A 24,329-nucleotide genomic window follows, 5' to 3' on the forward strand; every position below is an offset into this window, starting at 1 on the left:
CGGTGCTACCGGAAGCCCCTCCCATTGGCCGTCGTGTTCGTGGCTGGCTGGCTGGCGCTGTCACTCCGGGTCGTTTCCCTGAGGTCGGTCCTGTGCTGGGGGCGGGAGGAAGAGGGGCAGGACTGGGGCCTGACGAGCCGTCGCTGCCGCCGCTGTCTTCGCGGCTGCTATGACCAGCGGGCGAGGCGCCCTCCGCAGCTCTGCGCAGCGCTAGTCGCGGCCGTGCGCCAGCCGTAGCCGTCTGGGTCCCCAGCGCAGCCGCTCCCGCGGCTCCCTTGGCTCTTCCAGCGCCGCTTGCGAGACGAGGTGGAGGCAGGATGAAGATGACGGTGGATTTCGAAGAGTGTCTGAAGGACTCGCCCCGCTTCAGGTAGCCGACGCGGCCGCCTGGCGCCGGGCCGGCGTCACCCGGAGGTGCCTCCCCCGGCGGTGGGGGCGTGAAAGGCAGACCGCGGAACGCGCGGGAGGCCCCGTAGTCCGCGCCCTCCGACGGGGCAGGCTGCGGATGCCGTCGCTCCCGACCCGGAGAGGGCACGACAGCCCCGACTAGCCCTTCGTGAGGGGCGAGGCTGAGCCAGAGGAGGATGTTGCCTCCTTATCCCCCTTCCTTGCTCTCTGCCCGGGGCGGAGCGCCCGAGAGGCGGGGCGCACCAGCTCCGGGGAACTGGGATGCAGCCGCGTCCCCGAAGACTCGTGCCCTTTGCGGTGCGCGCTCTCGTCCCCTTCCTCTTGCCGCTCGTCCTTTCCCCTTCCTTCCGCTGCTTCTTCGTTTCCACCCCCACCCCAGCCCCTCTTTGAGGGAGCTTGCAGGGCACCCTCCTGCAGTTCACTTAGTTCCTTTTACCCCGAGGGTGAAGGAGTGGGGGGCGAACTGGGATGTTGATTTATGCTGCTGGCGTGTCTCCTGCCTGGGGGGGTCTCCTCGGAAGGCGCTGGCGGTTGATTTTGCACGGGAGTCGGGGATGGAAGTCCTTTGACCAACAGCATTCTGTCCACCTTGGTCCGAGACTATAGGCTTTTCTTTACACCTAAGCTCTTTGGAGGGGCACCGCTGTCGAGAGGTACCGGGCTGAGGGGTGAGGACTAGGAGAAACAGTGCATTTCTGTTTTGAGAACGGAAGTAGGAGGGCCCTGAAGATGGCATTTCTGTTCCTCTTCCAGCAGCGTCGGCCCGGGAGGGCCCCCATCACCGTCGGATGCTCCCAGTGGATCTGTCACATAAACTGACGTGGTGGCGCTCCGATTCACATGGGCTGGCCACCTTGCCTTGAGAGAGGCGGCAGTCCTGAGGGTGTCCAGAGCACAGACTCTTTCGGTTTCGGGCATCGTAGGAAACTCTTGAATTGTTTTGGAGAATGGAGTTTTGCTAGGTTGTGTTTTACAGTGCATTTATAGGGCTGTCCGTAGGCCTTAAAAATAAGGCCTTTAGAACTTCCGTTAGATAGTGACATGTCTTGAAAGCGTCCCCTGAGCATTGATGTGTGTGTGCCGGCTGATCTCTAGGCCAAGCCTGGGTTGTAAATTCCTGCATCCTCTGCCTGGGAACTAACTGTTCTCATCGTTATCACTGTTAATTTCATTTGCCATTTTCTTTTCAGTGAAAAGCAAAGAAAACTATTGTAAAACTAAGGACCTCCTACTTCTAAGAGAATGTCCTTTGATTTTTTTTTTGTTTTTTGGTGTTAATTTTATTTGGGCCATTGCTTGTAAAAACGTACAGCTGATTTGATTGTTGTTGTTGGTATTAGTTTTTAAAACTTACATTGTGCGTGATTTGATGGACTCAGAGGAGATACAAATGGATTGTTTAGGACAGCTTTGCAAGTTAGATTCCAGGACTGTGTGGCAAAGGAAGTAATTTTTAAAGTGTACCTTAAAAAGTTCTACTTTTTTGGTAAAATTGTTGTTAATATTACTGGGTAACGAGGTAATCACGGCACTTTTTACCTAGAGAATGTGGCTTTGTGCTCAGTTTGTTTCACAGTTTAAATTTCATTAAAAAAAAAAAGTTGAGAGAAGTGATTTGGAAATGCTTCTAATCCCTGGTGTTGGTCACAAACCATGTGCTGTCTTTGTTTTTAAAATAAAAGAATCACTGAATATAAAATAAGAGGAAAAGATACTGATTAAGTCGCATGGAATATTATAGTGAACGTTTGTTAGACTTGAATGTAATTTATATTCTATATTAATTAGGATGTTAGGGATTTTCTAGAGTTGTTTCCGGTATTCCAGTTGCTGTTGGCTGCAAATTGGGAAGACAAACCAAGATTCAGAGAACTCTAATATCTTGTATACATTTGTGAGACTAGATTAAATTTGCAATAGAGGCAAGAATGCCAGGAAATAAAAGTCTCATCATTCACACTTCTAATTTTTACAGTTTTCCTATAATCCCATTACTGTGTAGGTTTCTATAGCATTTGAAAATAATGTTTCAGAAGTCTTTTTATTCACATGCCTTATGTATAAGTGAAACTTTTAAAAGCATTGTGCACTTTATGAGTGATATATTGAAGTGTTTGTATCAGAAGAGAAGATTTGTGGCGGCTGGGCTTGTTTTTTTGAGAGCAAGGCAGCTGTACTATTTATTCCTTGTAGTGTCCTGATCTATTGTGCTGCTTTAAATCTAATTCCTATTTTTATTATCCTTCACAAATAAATCTTGTGGCGTTTAAGTCTGGTATGTGGACATAACTGCCTTGAATGTTGTAGAATCAATGTAAATGGCAGCTCTTGCTGAAGAAAAATTTCATCAGTGTTCAAGCTTCAGACATTAATTTTCCTATTAAATTGGTAAGGAAACAGGAAGACTGGTTGAAATAGGGAGAGAAGGATGTTGCAGTTGCAACATTGTTTTTAGTAATTTGAATAGTCCGTGGTTACTTTTACATTCCTGTGAACATTTTGTTTTGTTTTTAGATTGGAAGGCACATTTCATTGTGTAATTTTGGGTTCCCTTCTTAGTTTTTAAAAAACCAGTCTAAAGGTGAAAATCTTGTTCATTTAAAATCTGCAGGAAGTGAATGCATCTAAGTGTACATTTCTAAAGTGGGAATTATCCATTTTGACCAACATTTGTTGAAGAAGTTTGAACTTGTTTGGGCCCTAAACTGTAAATTTATAAAATTTTAATAAAAATTGTGCTTTTTCCTTTATATAAACATATGGTTCACTCAGGAAGTGAAATTTTGTTTGAAACAAAAAGTTGAATTAGTGCTTTTTTTTTTTTTTTTTTTTTTTTACAGTCCAGGTCTTATTTTCTTTACACCCATCGTGCCATGAATTCATAGGGAATGGGCTCCAACAGTTCAGGCTTCTTTCCGTTGGTTCTCACGAAGTGTGCTTCTCTGGGTGGAGCTGCCTGGCGCTTCAGTTGAACCCAATTACCTTTCTCTTTGGCTTCCTTCTTTTTCTGATCATTTTCCTTCACCCGTTTCAGGAAGCTATCTCGGCTCTTAGAATGCTTAATATGCTCGATACGCACATTAATTCTCTTGGCGAGAATCTTGCCCTTAACTTGTTTGTTTACAATGATGCCAACAGCATGCTGGGTAACATTGTAGACTCTCCCAGTTTTGCCATGGTAATATTTGTGGGGCATTCCTTTTTGAACAGTGCCCATTCCCTTGATATCTACAATATCACCTTTCTTGTAGATTCGCATGTATGTGGCCAAAGGAACAACTCCATGTTTTCTAAAAGGCCTAGAGAACATGTAGTGGGTGCCCCTCCTCTTTCCCTTTGTGTTGGTCATTTTGGCGAATTACTGGAAGATGGCGGTTCCGCTAGTGCTTTTTTATTTTTATTTTTTTTGCGGTACGCGGGCCTCTCACTGTTGTGGCCTCTCCCGTTGCGGAGCACAGCCTCCGGACGCGCAGGCTCAGTGACCATGGTTCACGGGCCCAGCCGCTCCGCGGCATGTGGGATCTTCCCGGACTGGGACAGGAACCCGTGTCCCCTGCATCGGCAGGCGGACTCTCAACCACTGCGCCACCAGGGAAGCCCCTGCTAGTGCTTTTTTTTTTTTTTTTTAAATTATTTATATTTTGGCTGCTTTGGGTCTTAGTTGTGGCACGCGAGACCTTTTGTTGTGGCGTGCAGGCTCTTCCTTGCGGTGCACCAACTTCTCTCTAGTTGTGGCGTGCGGGTTTTCTATCTCTAGCTGTGGCACGTGGGCTCCAGGGCTCGTGTGCTCTGTAGCTGTGGGGCGTGGGTTCCCGAGCGCGTGGGCTCTGTAGTTTGCAGCACGCGGGCTCTCTCGTTGAGGCACGCGAGCTCAGCAGTTGGCGGGCTTAGTTGTCCTGGGGCGTGTGGGATGGAACCGGAGTTCCCTGCCTTGAAAGGCAGATTCTGTACCACTGGACCACCAGGGAGGTCCCAAGTGTTTTGACTTGTGGAAGATTTTTGCTCTAATTCATTCCTCAGATATAAAAATATTGAGTCTTTATCTGGTACATTTATTTTTTATCCTTAACAATGTTTATTTTGCACTGATCTGAAGGTTTTTTGTTTGATTCTATTTCAGATATCCTTGTTCAGCAACTTAGGATAAAAATCTTAAAAAGATGTTTTAGGGTGAAAGATTTTAATGGTTGAAAGACATTGGAATAAATAAATAAATGCACACATAGTGTGTGCACGTGCACACACATACATATAATGTTTTGCTCTTAAGCTGGTGCCAATCCTGGCTGGTTTGCCTCTTTACCTTCCATATTTAGAACCGGTATACACTCTTAACAATTGGTACTTTATATACATGGAAATACAGTGGGCAAGAGATGAAGCAAAATGTGTTTTTATTTCAGAAGTGATAGAATGGCATTATAAAGTATCAATAGTTTTATCATGAACCAAAATACAGGAACCCAGCTACTCCTCATTGCAGCTTCTAATTCCTCATTTAATGTAGTACCAGCATAAGTTGAAATAAGGAAGAACAAGCTTTTATAACATACCAGACCTTATACTAGATGCTTTTATAGCTACCATTTCTTTTAATACTAAAATATATTACGATGTAGGAATTACTATCTTTGTTTTTAAAATGTTTAAAAATTACCAAACTGGATATTTTGAGAAGTTAAACTGACTTTTTAAAAAAAATTTTATTTATTTTATTTTTGGCTGCGTTGGATCTTTGTTGCTGTGTACGGGCTTTCTACGGTTGCGGAGAGCGGGGGCTACTCTTCGTTGCAGTGTGCTGGCTTCTCATTGTGATGGCTTCTCTTGTTGCGGAGCACGGGCTCTAGGCACGCAGGGTCAGTAGTTGTGGCATGTGGGCTTAGTTGCTGTGTGGCTTGTGGGATCTTCCCAGACCAGGGCTTGAACCCGTGTCCCCTGCATTGGCAGGCGGATTCTTAACCACTGCGCCACCAGGGAAGCCCAAACTGACTTCTTAATGGTGGACTTTCAAGTGGTGGACTTGGAAGTGAATTCACTCTTTTACTCCATCTCTTGAGCCACAGGCTTTATTGCATTAATTAAATTTGCATTAAGTGTGTGTATGGTGTCTTTTATAATACAGAAGTTTAAAAATTGGCATTCGTGTATTCCCTAGAAAAGTGTTCCCATTCCCATTATTATAGGATATTTTCTATTTTTAGCAATTTTTAGTTTCATGTAATGCAGCTGGATTTAGTTTTGAGTGTGGGAGATAATCCTATTTTATTTTCTTCCTAATGGAAGCCCTTGTCCTAATACCTTTTATTGAATAATCCATCCTTTCCCCATTGATTTAAAATTATACACATACGTGCATATACATATATGTATACGAACCTGGGTCTTTTTCTGGATTCTACTCTTTTCTACCAATGTAATTTTTTGTTCTCTTGCAAATATTGTTAATATATTAGTTGTAAAATTTTATAGTATGTTATGATATCCAGTGGGACAAGTTTTCCTTTGTTACTGTTTTTTCCAAAAATTTAATGGCTGTTCTTGAATATTTTGTCTATATAATAGCTTCTTCAGTTCCAGAAGAGGTTATGTCTTTCTATGTATTTTGGCCTTATTTATTTAAAACTTTTTATTATGTAAAATTTCAATGATGATCCAACTACATGCTGTTTATTAGAGAAATACTTTAGATTCAAAGATACAAATAGATTGAAAGTAAAAGGATAGAAAAAGATAAACAGTGCAAGCAGTACCTAAAAGAGAGCTGGAATGGCTATACTAATATCAGATAAAATAGACTTTATGACAAAAATTACTAAAGATAAAGGATGTTTTTTAATGATAAAAGAGTCAATCCATCAGGAAGACATATACTTATAAACATATGCACTTAGTATAGCCTCAAAATACATGAGGCAAAAATTGACAGAATTCAAGGGAGAAATAGAAAATCCAACAATAATAGAGACATAAATACTTTCAATAATGGGTAGAACAACTAGCCAGATGGTCAACAAGGAAATAGAAGATGTGAATAACACTATAAACCAAAAAAAGATTTAATAGATATCTATAGAACACTTCATGCAGCAGTAGCAGAATTCATATTTTTCTCCAGTTCACATGAATACATTTTCTAGCACGGACTGTATATTAAGGCATTAAACAAGCTTCAGTAAATTCAGAAGGATTGAAATCATGAAAAATATGTTCTTTGGCCACAATGGAATGAAATTAGAAGTCAGTAACAGAAAGAAATCTGAAAAATTTATAAATACTTGAAAATTAAGCAACACATTCCTAAATAACTAGTGGATCAAAGAGGAAATCACAAGGAAATAAGGAAATACTTTCAGACAAATGGAAACAAAAATACAACATGCTAAACTTATGGGATGCAGCTAAAGCAGTGCTTAGAGTGAAATTTATACCTACAAACACCTATATTAAAAAGAAGAAAGATCTCAAATCAGTGATCTAACCTTCCATCTTAAGAAACTACAAAAAGAATAGCAAACTAATGTCAAAGCAGGGAAAGGGAGGAAATAAAAAAGACTAGAGCAGAAATAAATGAAAATGGAGACTAGTACAACAACTAGAGAAAATCAGTGAAACCAGAAGTTGGTTATTCATAAGGATCAACAAAGCTGACAAGCCTTTAGCTAGACAAAGGAAAAAAAAGGAGAAGACTCAAATTTCTAGATTCAGGACAGAAAGAGGGGACATCATTGCTGTCTTACAAAAATAAGAGGGAGTATGAGAGAATACTATGCAGAATACTCAGACAATAAATTAGTTAAGCTAGATGAAATGGATATATTCCTAGAAAGACACAAACTACTGAAAATGGCTCAAGAAGAAATAGAAAATTTGAATAGACATGAGATTGAATTAGCAATCAAAAAGCTTCCTGAAAAGAAAAGCCCAGTGACTTCCCTGGTGGCGGAGTGGTTAAGAATCCGCCTGCCAATGCAGGGGACACGGTTTCGATCCCTAGTCTGGGAAGATCCCACATGCTGTGGAGCAACTAAGCCCATGTGCTACAACTACTGAGCCTGTGTTCTAGAGCGCACGTGCTGCAAATACTGAAGCCTGCATGTCTAGAGCCTGTGCTCCGCAACAAGAGAAGCCACCGCAGTGAGAAGCCCATGCACTGCAACCAGGAGTAGCCCCTGCTTGCCACAACTAGAAAAAGCCCACGTGCAGCAAGAAGACCCAATGCCGCCCAAAAGAAAAAATAAAAGAAAACCCCAGGCCAAAATGGCTTCACTGATGAATTCTATCAAATATTTAAAGATGAATTAACAACAGTCCTTCATAAACTCTTCGAAGAAACAGTAGGAACGAAGTGTCGCTTCCCAACTGATTTATGAGGCCAGCATCACCTTGCTACCAAAGCCAAAGATATCACAAGAAAATTACATACCAATATCTGTTATGAATACAGGTATTAAAATCCTCAACAAAATATTAGCAAACCAAATATAGCAATATATAGAAAGGATGGTACACCATGACCAAGTGGGATTTATCCCAGGAGTACAAAAATCAATCAATGTAGTAAACTGTATTAATAGAACAAATGATGCAAACCACATAACCATCTTGATACAGAGAGAGCATTTGACTAAATCCAGCCCACTTTCATGATGAAAATACTCAGTAGTGATGAACTGGGTGATTGGGATTGACATGTATACACTGATGTGTATAAAATTGATGACTAATAAGAACCTGCTGTATAAAAAAATAAATAAAATTCAAAGATTAGAAAAAAGAAAATACTCGATAAACTAGGAATAGAAAAATTCCTCAACCTGATAAAGGACATGTATAAAACACTCTCAGCTAACATCATACTTAATGGTGAAAGACAAAGTTTTTCTCTAAGATCAAGAGAAAGTCTGTTCTTCCCACTTCTGTTTAGCAGTGTAGTGGAGGTTGTAGCCAGAGCAATTAGGCAAGAAAGAAAAATAAAGGCATACATATAAGAAAAGAAGTAGTAAATCCATCTCTACTTTTAGATTATATACAGTTGTCTCTTCGTATCCATGGGGATTGGTTCCAGGACCCCCGTGGACATCAAAATATGTGAATACTTGGGCTTCCCTGGTGGTGCAGTGGTTGAGAGTCTGCCTGCCGATGCAGGGGACGCGGATTCGTGCCCCAGTCTGGGAGGATCCCACATGCCGCGGAGCGGCTGGGCCCGTGAGCCATGGCCACTGGGCCCGTGTGTCCGGGGCCTGTGCTCTGCAACTGGAGAGGCTACAACAGTGAGAGGCCCGCATACTGCAAAAAAAAAAAGAAGAAAAAAGTGAATACTCAAGTTCCTTGCATAAAATGGTGTAGTATAGTCAACCCTCTTTATCTGCAGGTTCTGCATCCAAGGATATGGAGGGCTGACTGTATCTAGTACATAGAAAATCTTAAGGAATGCACAAAAGTCAGAACTAATAAGTTCAACAAGGCCGTAGGATAGAAGATCATTGTCAGAATATACCACAGTTTATTTATGCATTCACCTACCAGAGGACATCTTGGTTGCTTCCAGGTTTTGGCAATTATGAATAAAGCTGCTATATACATTTGTATGCAAATTTTTGTGTGGACATAAGTTTTCCACTCATTTGGGTAAGTACCAAGGAGCACAGTTGCTGGGTTGTATGGTAAGTATTGCCAGAGTATATTTAGTTTTATAAGAAACCCCCAAACTGTCTTCCAAAGTGGCTGTGCCAGTTGCATTCTCAAGAGCAATGAATGAGAGTTCCTGTTGCTCCACCTTCTCACCAGCATTTGGTGTTGTCAGTAATCTCGAGTTTAGCCATTCTTGTAGGTATGTAGTGGTATCTCGTTTTAATTTGCATTTCTCTGATTACGTATGATGTGAGCTTATTTGCCATCATGTGCTTATTTGCCATCTGTATATCTTCTTTGTTAAGGTATCTTTTAAGGTCTTTGGCCCATTTTTTAATTGGGTTGTTTGCTTTCTTATTGGTTTTTAAGAGTTCTTTGTATATTTTGAAGAACAGTCCTATATTAGATATGTATTTTGGAATTTTTTTTTCCCAGTCTGTGGTTTGTCTTCATTTTCTTGATTCCCTTTATTTTTTGATATGGAAATTTCCTCTGTCTTTCATATATTGGGTTTACTGTTCTTGATTTTCATGTTGTTGCTTTTTCTATTTACTTATTTTTGCAGTGCGCAGTTGCCACTACCCTCCCTTGAAAAGGTGCATTTTTTCTTTTTTCCTTTTAGACTTTAGCTGTTTGGAAATGTTTGTAGGTTTGTAGATTGAAACGATTTTCTCTCAGAATTTGCAGGCATTGCTCTATTTTCTTCAGGTTTTCAGTGTTGTTGTTGACATGTGATGCTGTTTTTATTTCCTGATTCATTTTTTGTCCCTGAAGTTTTTTTAGATTTTTTCTTTACTACTGGTGTTCTGAAATTTCATGATGATGTGCCTTTGGGTGGGTCTTTTTAATTTATTGTCTTGGACATGTACTTTCAATCTGAAAACTCATGTGTTTTAGTTCTGAGGAATCTTATTATTTCTTTGGTAGTTTCTTTTCCTCTTTTTTAACCTGTTATTTTTATATTCATATTTTGAATGAATCCTCTAATTTTCTTTTTTCTCCCTTTTTCTATTTCTTTGTCTTTTTGTTCTACTTTCTAGATGATATATCCAAATTATTTACTAATCCTAGTTTTCAAGAATTCTTTCTTACTGTGAATATTCCTTTTTAATGTCAACCCATTCTTCAAGAGCTTTCCTTGTACGTCTGAAGAAATTAGTCATAGTCAACAATTCTTTTCCTCTCTGAATTACCTTTCCTCTAAGGTTTTTGTTTGTTTGTTTGTTGTTTGTTTTGGTCTCCTTTTAGAAGTTTTCCTTAATGTGTTTCTGTTGACCCTTGGCTCTCTGTTTACATCAAAGAATGAGGCACTTAAAAAGTTATTGGAAGTATGGTATATTTTGTTACAGCTTGTTGACTGGTGAGTTTCTCTACAGGGCAGTATTTTCATTGGGACCACTCCCCAATGTCAGTATTTTTAGGTCTTTTCTTATTTATCTGACATGTCCTTAAAGAGCCATCTTCTGCCTGGTAGGTAGAGCATAAGTGCTGAATTTCAGGGAACTGAGCTAGGGAAGGGGTTGGGGAAGGGCTGTGGGGTAGAGACTTTTTACTGGAGTTTCTCTCTCATAGGGAATTTTTAACTGAGTTTTAATCAATACTTCTGATTTAATTATGTAAACCTTTACAGAAAATAAAGCTCCCATCTTTTGTCAGGGTCAGGGAGGGGTAGTCATATCAGGTTGGAGGAGTGGAATGAGGATCTGAAGAGTTTGGTTGCTCCTTATGAGTATAAGATTTCAACTAATCCTGTTTTCACCCTCCCACCTCCTCCCACCTCCAACCCGGTATTTTGAGACATATGACATCTTCATGCCTCTAACCATTAGGGGATTCTGTATTGTGGATCTTCTTGCTTGACATTGGCTTCACAAGTGTACTTTGAAGACTTAGGTTTTGGCATTTTCTGGTCTGAGTTACTGTTGTTTTATTTGCCTTTCAGATTCCGGAATTGTGTTGCTACTGTTATTGCTTCTGTTCTTTGTCCTGTGTATTAACCCGCCTTACTTTTCTGTCATTTTAATTGGATTTTTTTTTTTTTTTTGAGGGCCTCTCATTGTTGTGGCCTCTCCCGTTGTGGAGCACAGGCTCCGGACACGCAGGCTCAGTGGCCATGGCTCATGGGCCCAGCCGCTCCGCGGCATGTGGGATCTTCCCGGACCGGGGCACGAACCTGTGTCCCCTGCATCGGCAGGTGGACTGTCAATCACTGCACCACCAGAGAAGCCCTTAATTGGATTTTTTGAGAAAATGGAGATAAATGGATGTATTTGATCTGCTGTTGGTATGCAAAGCATAATTTCTACTGGAGAACACTCTTTTAGGGTAGTGAATGTGGACCAAGTATGTGGGCTCTGGAGGTTGATTACCTGTTTGACTGCTTTTTCACTTACTCGTTGTGAGATCTTGGGTAGGTTTCTTACTTTTACCTAGGCTCAGTGAGAACAGTACGGCATTACTGAGAATTCAAAATGCTTTTCACCGAAGTAGGTGGGGAGTACCCACTTAATAATGCTAATTTCCCTTCCTCTTTCTCTTGTATCCTTGAAGAGAAGCTTGGATGATTTAGTTAAGGATGCAGGCATTCCCACGTGGAAATAATAAGCTATCGGTTGGAAGCATCTAGAATGCATGAAGGATTAGGCATGTTACTTGTAAATATGAAAATCATCTGTGTTGTGGATGATGAAACAATAAAAGTAGATGGACAGACTTCACTTTGTAGGAGAGCAGTAAAGGTCTTTAAAAAGGGCCATATGTAGATTTTATGTGTAGAGTATTTAAGAAGGAAGAGTGAGCAACAGAAGAATAGGAGGAGAAAAAACAACTGAGGACACAGTGCCTTAAGGATTTAAATCCTGAATGATGACAGAGCAAAGGATAAGTGAACTGAGAGGTTGTAGAACAAAACTACTATGAAGAAATGTACGTGTTTACTCGAGAGTACATGAAATCTGTTTCCATTGAATTGTATCTAGGATTTGGAGGTTAGACAGATGAGAAGCAATGCAAGTTAAACCTCTATAAAGATCCGGGTAAGTGAGTACATGAAGAAATTCTCATAGAAGGAATTAACTTGATTGTAATCTTGTAGTAATTTGTACCTGAAATACGTCAGGATTCTTTATTGAAATATAATCAGTTTTTCTGTTTAAAATTTTTATATTTTCTGTGATGCCACAGACATACTCAAATTTAAATATAAATTTTTCACTGCTTAAAAAGTTACAGTTCAGTGCTGAAGTGTAAAAAAAATGGTAAAATAGTTTAACCAAAGGCAGGCAATGGAGAATGGGCATTACTGTTGCAGGAAGGGGGACCCCTTCCAGGGCACGAGAGTGGGCTCTTGTCTAACACTCGGAAATGAATTGTCCGAGGAGACACATATGCTGACATAAAGCAAGAGACTTTATTGGGAAGGGGCATCCGGGTGGAGAGCAGGAGGGTAAGGGAACCCAGGAGGACTGCTCTGCCACGTGGCTTGCAGTCTCTGGTTTTACGGTGATGGGATTAGTTTCTGGGTTGTTTCTGGCCAATCATTCTGACTCAGGTTCCTTCCTGGTGGTGCATGCATCGCTCAGCCAAGATGGATTACAGCGAGGAGGATTCTGGGAGGCTGGCAGGGCATATGGACTGGCATCACCTTTTGACCTTTACTGAATTCTTCTGGTTGGTGGTGGCTTGTTAGTTCCATGTTCCTTACCAGGACCTCCTGTCGCAAGATAACTCATTGGTGCCTGGCCAGGGTGGGCAGTTTTAGTCAGTGGTTCCCCTAACACTAGGACAGTTAATATCAAGGATTTAACTTTGTATGTATCCTAGAGTCACTTTTAGACAAAGATGTGAGCAAGCGTGTATACTTTTAAAGTTGACTCATATAAAATTAAAGTTGATGGGACTAATTTTAGTTTTTTAGTTCTAGCCAGAAGTGTGTGTGTTTTTTTTTTTTTTTTTTGGCTGCACCTTGGGGCTTGTGGGATCTTAGTTCCCTGACCAGGGATTGAACCCAGACCCTTGGCAGTGAAAGAGCGGAGTCCTAACCACGGTACCGCCAGGGAATTCCCCATGTTCATTTTTAAATAAACAAAACTTTTCCTTTTTTAAAAAATAGTTTTTAACTTGGAGATAATGTTTTACTTTGATTTTCAATTTTCTGTTCAAAGGGAGGCTTTATAGTAAGTTAAAAATCCATTTCTATGAATTTTCAAATGAAAGTATTTAAACTAATATAATAATAAAGAGACTAGATTTTATTGGTTATGGTCAGGTAATAGTTTTATATGAATAAAATGAATTAAGATATTTCCTAGCACACTTATCATTTAATTTGAAGACCTCTTTTGGCATTTCTTTCAGGTTTTATGGGCTGGCTAAGAGCCACCTCTGTTTGTCTGAAAAAGCCTTTGTTTTCCTTTGATGTTAGAAGGCTATTTTCCCAAAGCATAGAATAGTAGGTTGGCTTTTTTCTTAAAGCACAATGTCATTTCATTGTCTTTTGTTTATGTTTTTTATGTTTTTATCATTTATGTTACAAGTTTGTCTTATTGTTGCTCTTTGGAGCATAATGTGTCTGTTTTCCTCTGGCTGCTTTTAAGATTTTTTTCTTTGACTGGTTTTCAAGCAGTTTTACCATGATGTGTAGGTGTGGTTTCTTTCATATTCATCCTGCTTGGGGCTTGTAGGGTTTCTTCAATACATGGGATTTGTAGAGAATCTTTTATCCATTTGTAAAATTCCTGGCTATTATCTCTCCAAATGTTGCCTCTGCTTCACTTCTTCTCTTCTTCTGGGACTCAATTCCACATATGTTAGAATTTTTGCTGTGTCTTACATGTCTCTTGTTCTTTTTTGAAATATTCTTCATAGAGAAATAGGATATTTTTATTCATCTGTATTCCCTCATCTTCTGCTGTGTATGAACTGCTGTTAAACCTGTCTGTGGAGTTTTCAGTTGTATCTTTTCACTTTTGGAAACTTCATTTGATTTTCTCTTTTATAGATTCTTATTCTTTGGTGAAAATCACTAACTTTTCATCTGTTTCTTGCAGGTTTTTCTCTAGGTTCATGAATATATTAATTATTGGCACTTTTAAGTCACTAATAAAACCAATATCTAGGTCATCTGTCGGTCTATTTCTATTTGTTTTGTGTTTTCTTTTTGTTGTTATTTAGTTCTTTCTTTTGGTGGGCCCAGTTTTTAACTTCATGCTATACATCGTATTTGAAAAACTGTAGATGCTCTGGATGATATTATCTTCCTCTAGAGAGGGTGAATTCTTTCCTTTGTTAGGTAGACAGTGTGACCGATGATCATCCTAGTCCAGTCACTGAATAAGCTTTGTCAGTTTCCTATTGCTGCTTTAACAAATTATCCCAAATTTAGCGGCTTAAAACAACACAAATTTATTATTTTACAGTTCTGAGGGTCAGAGTTTCGATACAGGTCTCATTTAGCTAAAATCAAGGTGTTGGCAGGACTGCATTTCTTTCTAGAAGGTCTAGGGACTAATCTTTATTTTATTTATTTATTTTTTAAAATTTATTTATTTATTTATTTTTGGCTGTGTTGGGTCTTTGTTGCTGCACACGGGCTTTCTCTAGTTGCAGTGAGCGGGGGCCATTCTTCGTTGCAGTGTGCCAGCTTCTCATTGTGGTGGCTTCTCTTGTTGCGGAGCATGGGGTCTAGGTGCGCGGGCTTCAGTAGTTGTGGCACGTGGGCTCAGTAGTTGTGGCTTGCGGCTCTAGAGCACAGGCTTAGTAGTTGTGGCTTCCGCGCTTAGTTGCTCCACGGCATGTGGGATGTTCCCGGATTAGGGCTTGAACCCGTGTTCCCTGCATTGGCAGGCAGATTCTTAACCACTGTGCCACCAGGGAAGTCCCAGAATCTTTATTTTTTGACTTTTCTAGTTTCAAAGGGCTGCCCATATTTCTTGATTCATGGCCCCCTTCTATCTTCAAAGCCAGTAATGACTGTGACACTCTCTGTCTCCCTCTTTCCCTTATAATGACTCTGTGGTAACATTGGACTTACCCAGATAATTCCAAGATAATTTCCTCATCTCAAGGTCAGATGATTATCAACCTTAATTCTTTCTGCTGCTTTAATTCACCCAAACAGTGTAACCTAACATCTTCACAGGTTCTGGGGATTAGGATGTTGGCATCATTGGGAGGCCATTATTCTGTCTACCACATTCCACCCTCTGACTCCTAAAGTCTCACCTCTGTCTCACATGCAGAGTTTATTAACCTCATTGCAACTTAAGTCTCATCTCATCTGGGTTGAAATTTTGCCAAAAGTCTCATTTGTGTTTGTTAGTTTACATGTTACCATCTTAAAATCATAGTGCAAAGTTTTGGTAGCTGTGCTATTTTTTTTTTTTTTTTTGCGGTACGCGGACCTCTCACTGTTGTGGCCTCTCCCGTTGTGGAACCCAGGCTCTGGACGCGCAGGCTCAGTGGCCATGGCTCATGGGCCCAGCCGCTCCGTGGCATGTGGGATCTTCCCAGATCGGGGCATGAACCCACGTCCCCTGCATCAGCAGGCGGACTCTCAACCACTGCGCCACCAGGGAAGCCTCAGCTGTGCTATTTTTTATTTAGCAGTATGTTATAAATTTTCACTGTTGCTAGGAAGGTTTTATGATTTAAAGAAAATGGTTGTATTATATGTTCTATCAAGATGTTATAGCATAACACTTACTGCTTATTCCTGTTTTCAAAGTGATGATTCCCCCACTTTTCTGGATTATAGATAATATGATAACTAATAATTTCATGTTACTTTTTTGAGGGTAGACAAATTATCTTGTACAATTTCCCACATTCTGAAATTGTCTGGTTGTTCCCTCTGGATAGACTCAGTTTAAACAATTTTGGCAAGAATACTTGTGAGTGGTGATGTTTCATTTCCATCAGGAGGCCCATGATAGTTGGTCATCTTCCGGTTGATCTCTGGTACCATGGATTGGGAACTAGGGGAAGAGAGGCTTCTGAATCAAAAGCCTTGAAATGGGAAGGAGCATGATCTTCAAGGAACTAAAAGAGACCAGTGTGGGTTGGAGCAAGCGAGCAAGAGGAACAATGGTAGGAGATGAGAGAGAGAAACAGGGATCATATCATGTTAGGCCTTGTAAGTCATCCATTGTAAGAAGTTTGGATTTTATGATTAGTGCAATAGGAAGCCATTAGAAAGCAGTGGTGAGAGATGATAAGGATTATATTTTTAAAATATTTTGAGTACTGTTCGGAAAATGGGTAGTAGAGGGGCAAGGGTGAATGTGGGGAGAACAGTTAACTAGTTTCCTGCGATGGCTTCCTTATCAGGCTAGGCCAGGCAAGAGATGACTCGGGGAGATAGTAGAGATAATTTTTGTGGTAGAATCAAACAGAATTGCTGTTGAATTGCTTGTCAGGAACAAGAATAAAAAGTGACATTTTTACCTTTAGCAACTGGGCGGATAGAGGTATTGTTTGCTGCTAAGGGGAAGGCAAGGGAAGAACAGGTTTTGGGTAAAAAATAAAGAGTTCTATTTTTGTACCTGTTAAGTTTGAGATACCTAGTAGACACCCAGGTGGTGCTGTTAAGTAGAATCGGCACAGAAGTGTAGCCTTTTGTAATTTTACTTTACAAACTGATATGATCTCATCTCATACTCCCTTTTAGATTATAAACTCTTTGGTACAGAGACCACCACTGTCTTCATTTCCGTTCACTCTCAGCATAATACTTTGTGCACAAGTTAGGCTACAGACTTTTATTGCCAAAAATTATGTTCATAAGATAGTCATACATTCTCCATTTTCACATAACATACTATTTTTAGTTTAGAAATCTTTCTGTTATTGTACTATTGATGAATTTGAAAAACTATAAGTAATACGTGACAGCTGCTAGGGCTTGTGTAACTTTTCCTTCACTACGTAGTAATTAAATCAAACCAAAATCTTTAGATCCTCTTGGGTAGTTGTTATAATTCTAGAGAGCCTAGTCTTTTCTAGGCTACCAGAATATTTATACTTGGGGTTTATAAGGAAATAGTTAATTTCACAAACTGAACTATTCAGAGAATTAATGCTTATTGTAGTTGTATAGAAAAAATTTTACATATCATATTCTTTTTTATTTTTTTCAGTTTTTTAAAAAATTTTCCGCTTCCACCTTGAGAGACTTTGGGCTCTCGGCAGTGAAAGCGCGGAGTCCTAACTACTGGACCACCAGGGAGTTCCCTAAAATAACATTATTTTGTCTCCTTGATAAACCCTTAATTTTTCAGCTATCTAGTTAGAATATCTATAACAGTCTTTTGGCAACTGTTGTTCCTTGACAACCTGATTCAGAATGAGATAAATATTAAGGCTCCTTAAGCAATTATAAAATAGTTGTTCTTAAGGTGCTCTTAGTAATCATGAAATCATTGGAGTAAGTATGTTTCTTTAAGATAACCTTTGAAGTGCATGTTGACTTGGGGATATATGATCTTAAAATTTTTATCAGACAGCAAAGGAAACCATAAACAAGACGAAAAGACAACCCTCAGAATGGGAGAAAATATTTGCAAACGAATCAACGGACAAAGGATTAATCTCCAAAATATATAAACAGCTCATGCAGCTCAATATTAAAAAAGCAAACAACCCAGTCCAAAAATGGGCAGAAGACCTAAGTAGACATTTCTCCAAGGAAGACATACAGATGGCCAAGAGGCACATGAAAAGCTGCTCAACATCACTAATTATTAGAGAAATGCAAATCAAAACTACAATAAGGTATCACCTCACACCAGTTAGAATGGGCATCATCAGAAAATCTACAAACAACAAATGCTGGAGAGGGTGTGGAGAAAAGGGAACCCTCTTGCTCTGTTGGTGGGAATGTAAATTGGTACAGCCACTATGGAGAACAGTATGGAGGTTCCTTAAAAAACTAAAAATAGAATTACCATACGATCCAGCAATCCCACTACTGGGCATATACCCAGAGAAAACCATAATTCAGAAAGACACGTGCACCCCAGTTTTCATTGCAGCACTATTTACAATAGCCAGGTCATGGAAGAAACCTAAAAGTCCATTGACAGACGAATGGATAAAGAAGATATGGTACATACATAACAATGGAGTATTACTCAGCTGTAAAAAGGAATGAAATTGGATCATTTGTAGAGACGTGGATTGATCTGGAGACTGTCATACAGAGTGAAGTAAGTCAGAAAGAGAAAAACAAATATCGTATATTAACGCATGTATGTGGAACCTAGAAAAATAGATAGTACAGATGAACCAGTTTGCAGGGCAGAAAATGAGACACAGATGTAGAGAACAAACATATGGACAGCAAGTGGGAAAAGCGGTGGGGGGTGGTGGTGGTGGTGTGATGAATTGGGCGATTGGGATTGACATGTATACACTGATGTGTATAAAATTGATGACTAATAAGAACCTGCTGTATAAAAAAATAAAATAAAATTCAAAAATTAAAAAAAATTTTTTATCAGTTTTTACTTTAAATCATGTTCTGGTTATCTACTGCTCTGTAACAAACCAACTTAAAATTTAGTGACTTAAAACAACCATTTTATTTTGCTCATGATTTGTGGGTCAGGAGTTTGAAAAGGTCTTGGCTGGAAGGTTCATCTCTGATCCATGTTATGAAAACTGGGTGGCTGAGGCTGGACCATCCACTTCCAACGTGGCTTCTTTATTCACATGCCTGACGCCCCTGTGCTTCATGGTCCTTCTGCCGTCTCTTCACATGTCATCTCATTCTTGAGGCCATTTAAGCTACCAGGCCGATTAAGGGCTAAGCCTGGAACAGGTTCAGCATCATTTCCACTGTATTCTGTTAGGGCGGTCACAGGAGTCACCCAGATTCAAGGGAGTGGAGAAATAGACTCTGCATCTTGATGGGGGAATGGCCAGGTCATGTTGCAAATGATCATGTGTGGCCATCTTTGGAAAATATCTGCTGCACATTGTATCCAAAAGTGCCCTTGGCAATAATGATGAGGAAAATTATAAAGATGCAATAAGATTGCATATTTAAAGCTAAAGCGAGCTATTTTTGTCTGTCAAATTGACAGTTTTAAGAGTTCTCATTGCTAGGAAAGGTATAGGGAAACAGTCCTCATACTGTTGGAAAGCGTGTGGTTTGGTAGAGCTTTTGTGAAGGACAAAGTAGTAAAATATCTCAGAATTTTAAAATGCATATGCTTTGATTTACCATTTTTCCATCTAGGAATTTCTCCTAAGGAATAACAGGAAAAGTGTGCAAAGTTATATGAACAAGGATATTTTTCAGGTAAATTTATCACATTATTTATAAGAAAAATTGTGCAAGTAGAATATTGGTTAAGTAGAATACTGTTTAGCTATAAAAATATAATGATAACTAACACTTAAAAAGTGCTTTATATTTACTGGGACCATTCTATGTGCTTTATATAACTTGTGCAGTCATGTAGGGCCTCACGCTTAGAAGGGCCCTGTGCTTGGTTTAATGCTCTGTCACTATTTTGAAATTCGTAATTGTTAAACAAGAGGCCTCATTTATTTTTTTCCATTGGTCCCTGCAGATTATGTTGTCATTTCTACTTGTGAACTATGTTTTTATATCTTTAAAAGTTGAAAAAAACCCAGAAGATAATTTTATGACACAATGAAAATTATACAAAATTTAAATTTGTGTTCATAAATAAAGTTTTATTGGAACACATCCATGCTTATTTATTTACATATTATCAATGACTTTTTTGCTACAGCAGCAGAATTGAGTAATTGGAACAGGGACTGTATGGCTCTCAAAGCTTAATATTTACTATCTGGCTCTATATGGAAAATTTGCCAGTGCTTGCTCTATCGATCTAAACCACTGTTCTATTCTGCCTTTCATAAAAGAATGAGAAATAGATCTCAATTTATGGGGATAATGTCCATGATACATTATGTGAAAAGAAAAAGTGGAATATAGAATATAATTTAGAATGTGTAACATGACACTGTGTATGTCAAAAGGGCTATTAAAAAGTCTGGAAAAGTCTGGAAAACTATTAAAGTACTTTATCTCTGGGAAATAGGAGTATGCTTTCTGGCCATTATTTTTGAAGTTTTGTTTACAAAAATAAGTGCTATTAGTAAAAAAAAAAAAAAAGATACTATGGGGAAAAGGAGGCAGTATATTCTTTCCCTTCCCCCTCTGCCCCCCACAACTTTTTATTTTAAAAATGTTCAAGCTTACTGAAATGTTGAAAGGATGTACAATGAATACCTATCTAACCTTTATCTAGATCCTCTGGTTGTTAATATTTTGGCACATTTGCTCCCTCTGTCTTACACACACACACACACACACACACACACACACACACACATATACATACAGCATGTACATTTTTATTTATTTATTTTATTCATTTATTTAAAAATTTTTTTTTGGCCATGCTGCGCGTCTTGTGGGATCTTAGTTCCCTGACCAGAGATCGAACCCAGGCCCTCGCAGTGAAAGCACAGAGTCCTAACCACGGGACTGCCAGGGAATTCCCCAGCATGTACATTTTTAAAAAAACCATTTGAAAGTTCAAAATGCATCTTCTAAAAATAAGGACATTCTCCTTCATAACCACCTTTATAACACTAACAGTAATTACACGTTCTAATTTTCCCAATTGTGCCAGTAAGGTCTTTTGTAAGTAGTTTTTTTCCTTTGGTTCAGCATTCAATTAAGGTTCCACACCATTGTAAAGCAATTATACTCTAATAAAGATGATAAAAAAAAAAGGTTCATGCAGTGGATTGCTTTTTCATTACCTTTAGCTGAGTGTACTTTTTTGATTCTTTTAGTCCATTATCTCTCACTGAGGCAACTTACCATTAAGAAAATACTAGATTATTATGGAGCTAGGAGAGGTCTCAGTCATACCTGAGGCCTTGATTTGGGTAAGCGCCAGAACATGCAAGACTTTGTATATCACGTTAAGGATTTTGGTGGATTGCCATAGAAACATAGTGGGAAGCTCTTATAGAGCTATGACATGTTCAGATTTGGATAGTGTATAAAACATTAACTTTTGAGGGAAAATATTTTAGAGTATCACATTTGGTACAAAATGATATAGCCTTGAACAAAACTGTAAAAAATACATTTTTGAGACAATCTGGGAAAAGTCAAACATGACATGGTTATTAGATACTATTAAGGAATTACTGTTATTAGGTGTGATAATGATAAAGAGTTTCTATTAAATTCTTATCAATTAAAGTTTAATTAAAGAATATAACAGCTGGTGTTTTCTTTAAAGTACATCAGCAAAAAAGTAGGATAGGATTACATGAAACAAGAATGGCAAAGTTTTGATAATTGTTGAAACCAGGTGATGGGTATGTGGGAGTGCATCATATACTTCTGTCTATTTTTATGTGTTTGATTAATTTCATAAGAGGTAAAAAAGACATAACCACTGACACCTCATTTTTGACTTGAAAAATGAATTAGAAAGTAAGTTGTATGTGAAAGTTGACTGGTATCTAAAACTTCTGTTACTTTCCATAGGAGTTCTTTAATAGTATCAAATAAATACACCAAAGAAACATTTTAAAACATTTGATTAGAAAAATAATTCTTAGCAAAAATAATTATGTTTCTGAATCTCTTGAAGAGAATCCAATGTTTGAAGGTATTAAGAAGTAATCCTGCTCTTACAGTATTTATTTAAAAACTGTGATCTTTTAAGTATGGCAGAAAGCTAGCTATGACAATAGAAAAAGTCTGTACAAATTACAAAACTGTTTAATTCAAACCACCACTCACAATTGTAGAACACTATTGTGGAGATTTCTTGCTTATCAATCAGCTATTGTGTAAATTGTGTGTAATCTTTCCTATAATTACAGCACTAATACATTACTAATGCTGCTTTACTATGATTCCAAGAGATGTAAACAATGGCATCTCTTTTTTTTTTTTTTTTTTTGCGGTACGCGGGCCTCTCACTGTTGTGGCCTCTCCCGTTGAGGAGCACAGGCTCCAGATGCCCAGGCTCAGCGGCCATGGCTCACGGGCCCAGCTGCTCCGCGGCATGTGGGATCCTCCCGGACCAGGGCACGAACCCGTGTCCCCTGCATCGGCAGGCGGACACTCAACCACTGCGCCACCTGGGAAGCCCAATGGCATCTCTTGATTTGAATCCAGCCAGCTGTATTCTGACCACAGGTGCTAGTTGCAGTCATTGAAGTAAAGATATGACTGTGTTATGGAGGGAGAGTTTGATTCTAAGATAGTTAACAGATGACTTAATGTCAAGGCCTTTGCCCTCTATATTAGCAATGTGTTAGTTTTCATTTTATTTTAATGTTCGATTATTTGAGAAACCATCCATGTAGTCAAATAAGCAGTTTTAAACCAGAGGATCAGAGGTGCACATCAAAATCACCTAGGGAGCTTTATCCAAGATACCTTTGTTTGGATTCTGCTCCAAGCCTATTGAATCAGAACTTTGGGGGAGAATAGGACCTAGGCATAGATACTTTGAAAATGTCTTTTAGGTGGTTCTGATGTGAACCTATATTCAAGGACTATTCAAGGACTACTGTTCTAAGAGTGTCGGAATTCTTCTTTAATATATGTAAACAGATAATAAAGCACAGTGATTTCAGTCTTCTTGTCTTTTTAACCTAATGGTTCTAGGCAAGGCACAGTTACCCACTGGCTATCTATAACTCCATTCCTTATTCTTGTTTACTTGTTCTCTAGAACAAGTAAAGCATTCAGGATTGCAGTGGATAGCCATTAAAGTGTTTTTTAGCAGGCAAGTGATGTGATAACATTTGTATCCCAATTATTAGTAACAAGTATTTTGTCACACCTCAGACCGACCTCAATAACTCCCCAGTGTAGACAGCCTCATTATAGTTCTTCCCTAGATAACCTGTTCCCTGCCCGACCCAACACTACCTATTATTATTGGGTTGGCCAAAAAGTTCGTTCGGTTTTTCTGCAGCACCTTATGGGAAAACAAAACGAACTTTGTGGCCAACCCAATATTGTATTAAGTCCTCCTGTGATACTAATTTCATCATTTTTACTTTTATACACAAAAATGCTCAGTGTCTTTACACTGCCTTTGAGTAAACTTTGCTAAGGCCTTCTATTTTATACCCTCTTGTGTCTTCTAATTTTTTCTTTTGTTGCCACCTAAACATTGCTGTCATGACCACTTCAAACTTTTATATGCAGTGCGCTTTTCTTTATTCTATCTTTAAAAAAATTATGAAGCTTTATTTTTTCTTGTACAGGTTTTAAAAACAATTTATACAAATTGGAAAAATAATACATTTAAAGTAAATTCTAAGTGCTAACAACTTAGTGTATATGCTTTCAGATGTTTTGCTCTATTTATGCTAACACAGTCATTTTTCTTGTATGAATGAGATCAGATCATCTTCTGTCTGCTTCACTTAGCTTTTTTCACTTAATATAATATTCATATTTCTTTGTCAGTACATAGAGATCTGCCTCTTTAAATGGCTGCATACTTTTTAAGTGGCTGTGTACTAATTAGTGAATGGTAATTTGAATAACCAGTCCCCTGATGGGTTTTTTATTTTTAGTTTATTTATTTTTCCTGTGAGCTTCCTTCTGTACTCTTGGTGTATTTGCCTTATTGTATCTGTAGCATAAATACCTAAAAGGAACATAATAATTTGGGTAAAAGAGGATATAACACTTAAAATTTTAGAAGCTATTGCTAAATTTTGAATGAGGAGGACTAGTCCAAGCAAATGTGCTTTCTTATCTCTCTCTCTCTCTCTGTGTGGTGTGTGTGCGTATCTTAAAGATGTACCTTCTTTTTCTTTTTTTTTGGCTGCACTGCGTGGCTTGTGGGATCTTAGTTCCCTGGCCGGGGACTGAACCTGGGGTGCAGAGTCCTAACCACTGGACTGCCAGGGAATTCCCAAGAAGTAACTGTTTTTGAATAAATAGGGTTATAAATCAGGAATGGGTGTTTAATTTTGTCAGATGCCTTTTTGTCATCTGAGACTGTTTTAGTCAATTTGGACTGCTGCCATATCAGATTGCCATCGACTGAGTGGCTTAGATACCAAACATTTATTTCTCACAGTTCTGGAAGTTGGAAGTGCAAGATCAGAGTGTTAGCATGGTTGAGTTCTTGATGAGGGCCTTCTTCCTGGTGTATAGAGAGAGCTCTGGTCTCTTAAACTCCTTTTAAGGACACTAATCCCATCATCACCTTTGTGAACTAATCTAACCCTCATTACTTCCCAAAGACCCTACC

At 39.0% G+C, this 24,329-nt stretch overlaps 2 protein-coding genes across 3 annotated transcripts in view; one reads left to right on the forward strand and one right to left on the reverse strand.

The window, feature by feature from the left end:
• Positions 1-88: 88 nt before the first annotated feature.
• The window catches only part of ACAP2 (ArfGAP with coiled-coil, ankyrin repeat and PH domains 2), a 163,895-nt gene continuing 139,654 nt past the window's right edge, over positions 89-24,329 (forward strand). For both annotated transcript variants that reach the window (XM_082839792.1, XM_082839793.1), the window contains exon 1: positions 89-370. In XM_082839792.1, the coding sequence (XP_082695918.1) occupies positions 318-370 (53 nt within the window). In that variant the 5' untranslated portion in view covers positions 89-317. The remainder of the gene's footprint in view (positions 371-24,329) is intronic.
• LOC309962081 (large ribosomal subunit protein eL21-like) lies at positions 1,336-4,233 on the reverse strand. The gene has a single exon (XM_082839655.1). The coding sequence runs from the start codon at positions 3,755-3,757 to the stop codon at positions 3,266-3,268; it is 492 nt and encodes a 163-aa protein (XP_082695781.1). The 5' UTR covers positions 3,758-4,233; the 3' UTR covers positions 1,336-3,265.

This window comes from Leucopleurus acutus (genome assembly GCF_964270905.1).
Source record: "Leucopleurus acutus genome assembly, chromosome: 5".
Classification (NCBI taxonomy): Eukaryota; Metazoa; Chordata; class Mammalia; order Artiodactyla; family Delphinidae; genus Leucopleurus; species Leucopleurus acutus.

Bases quoted from the DNA above. Each gene is read 5' to 3' on its own strand.
- LOC309962081 (XM_082839655.1), bottom strand. From the start codon at position 3,757: ATGACCAACACAAAGGGAAAGAGGAGGGGCACCCACTACATGTTCTCT.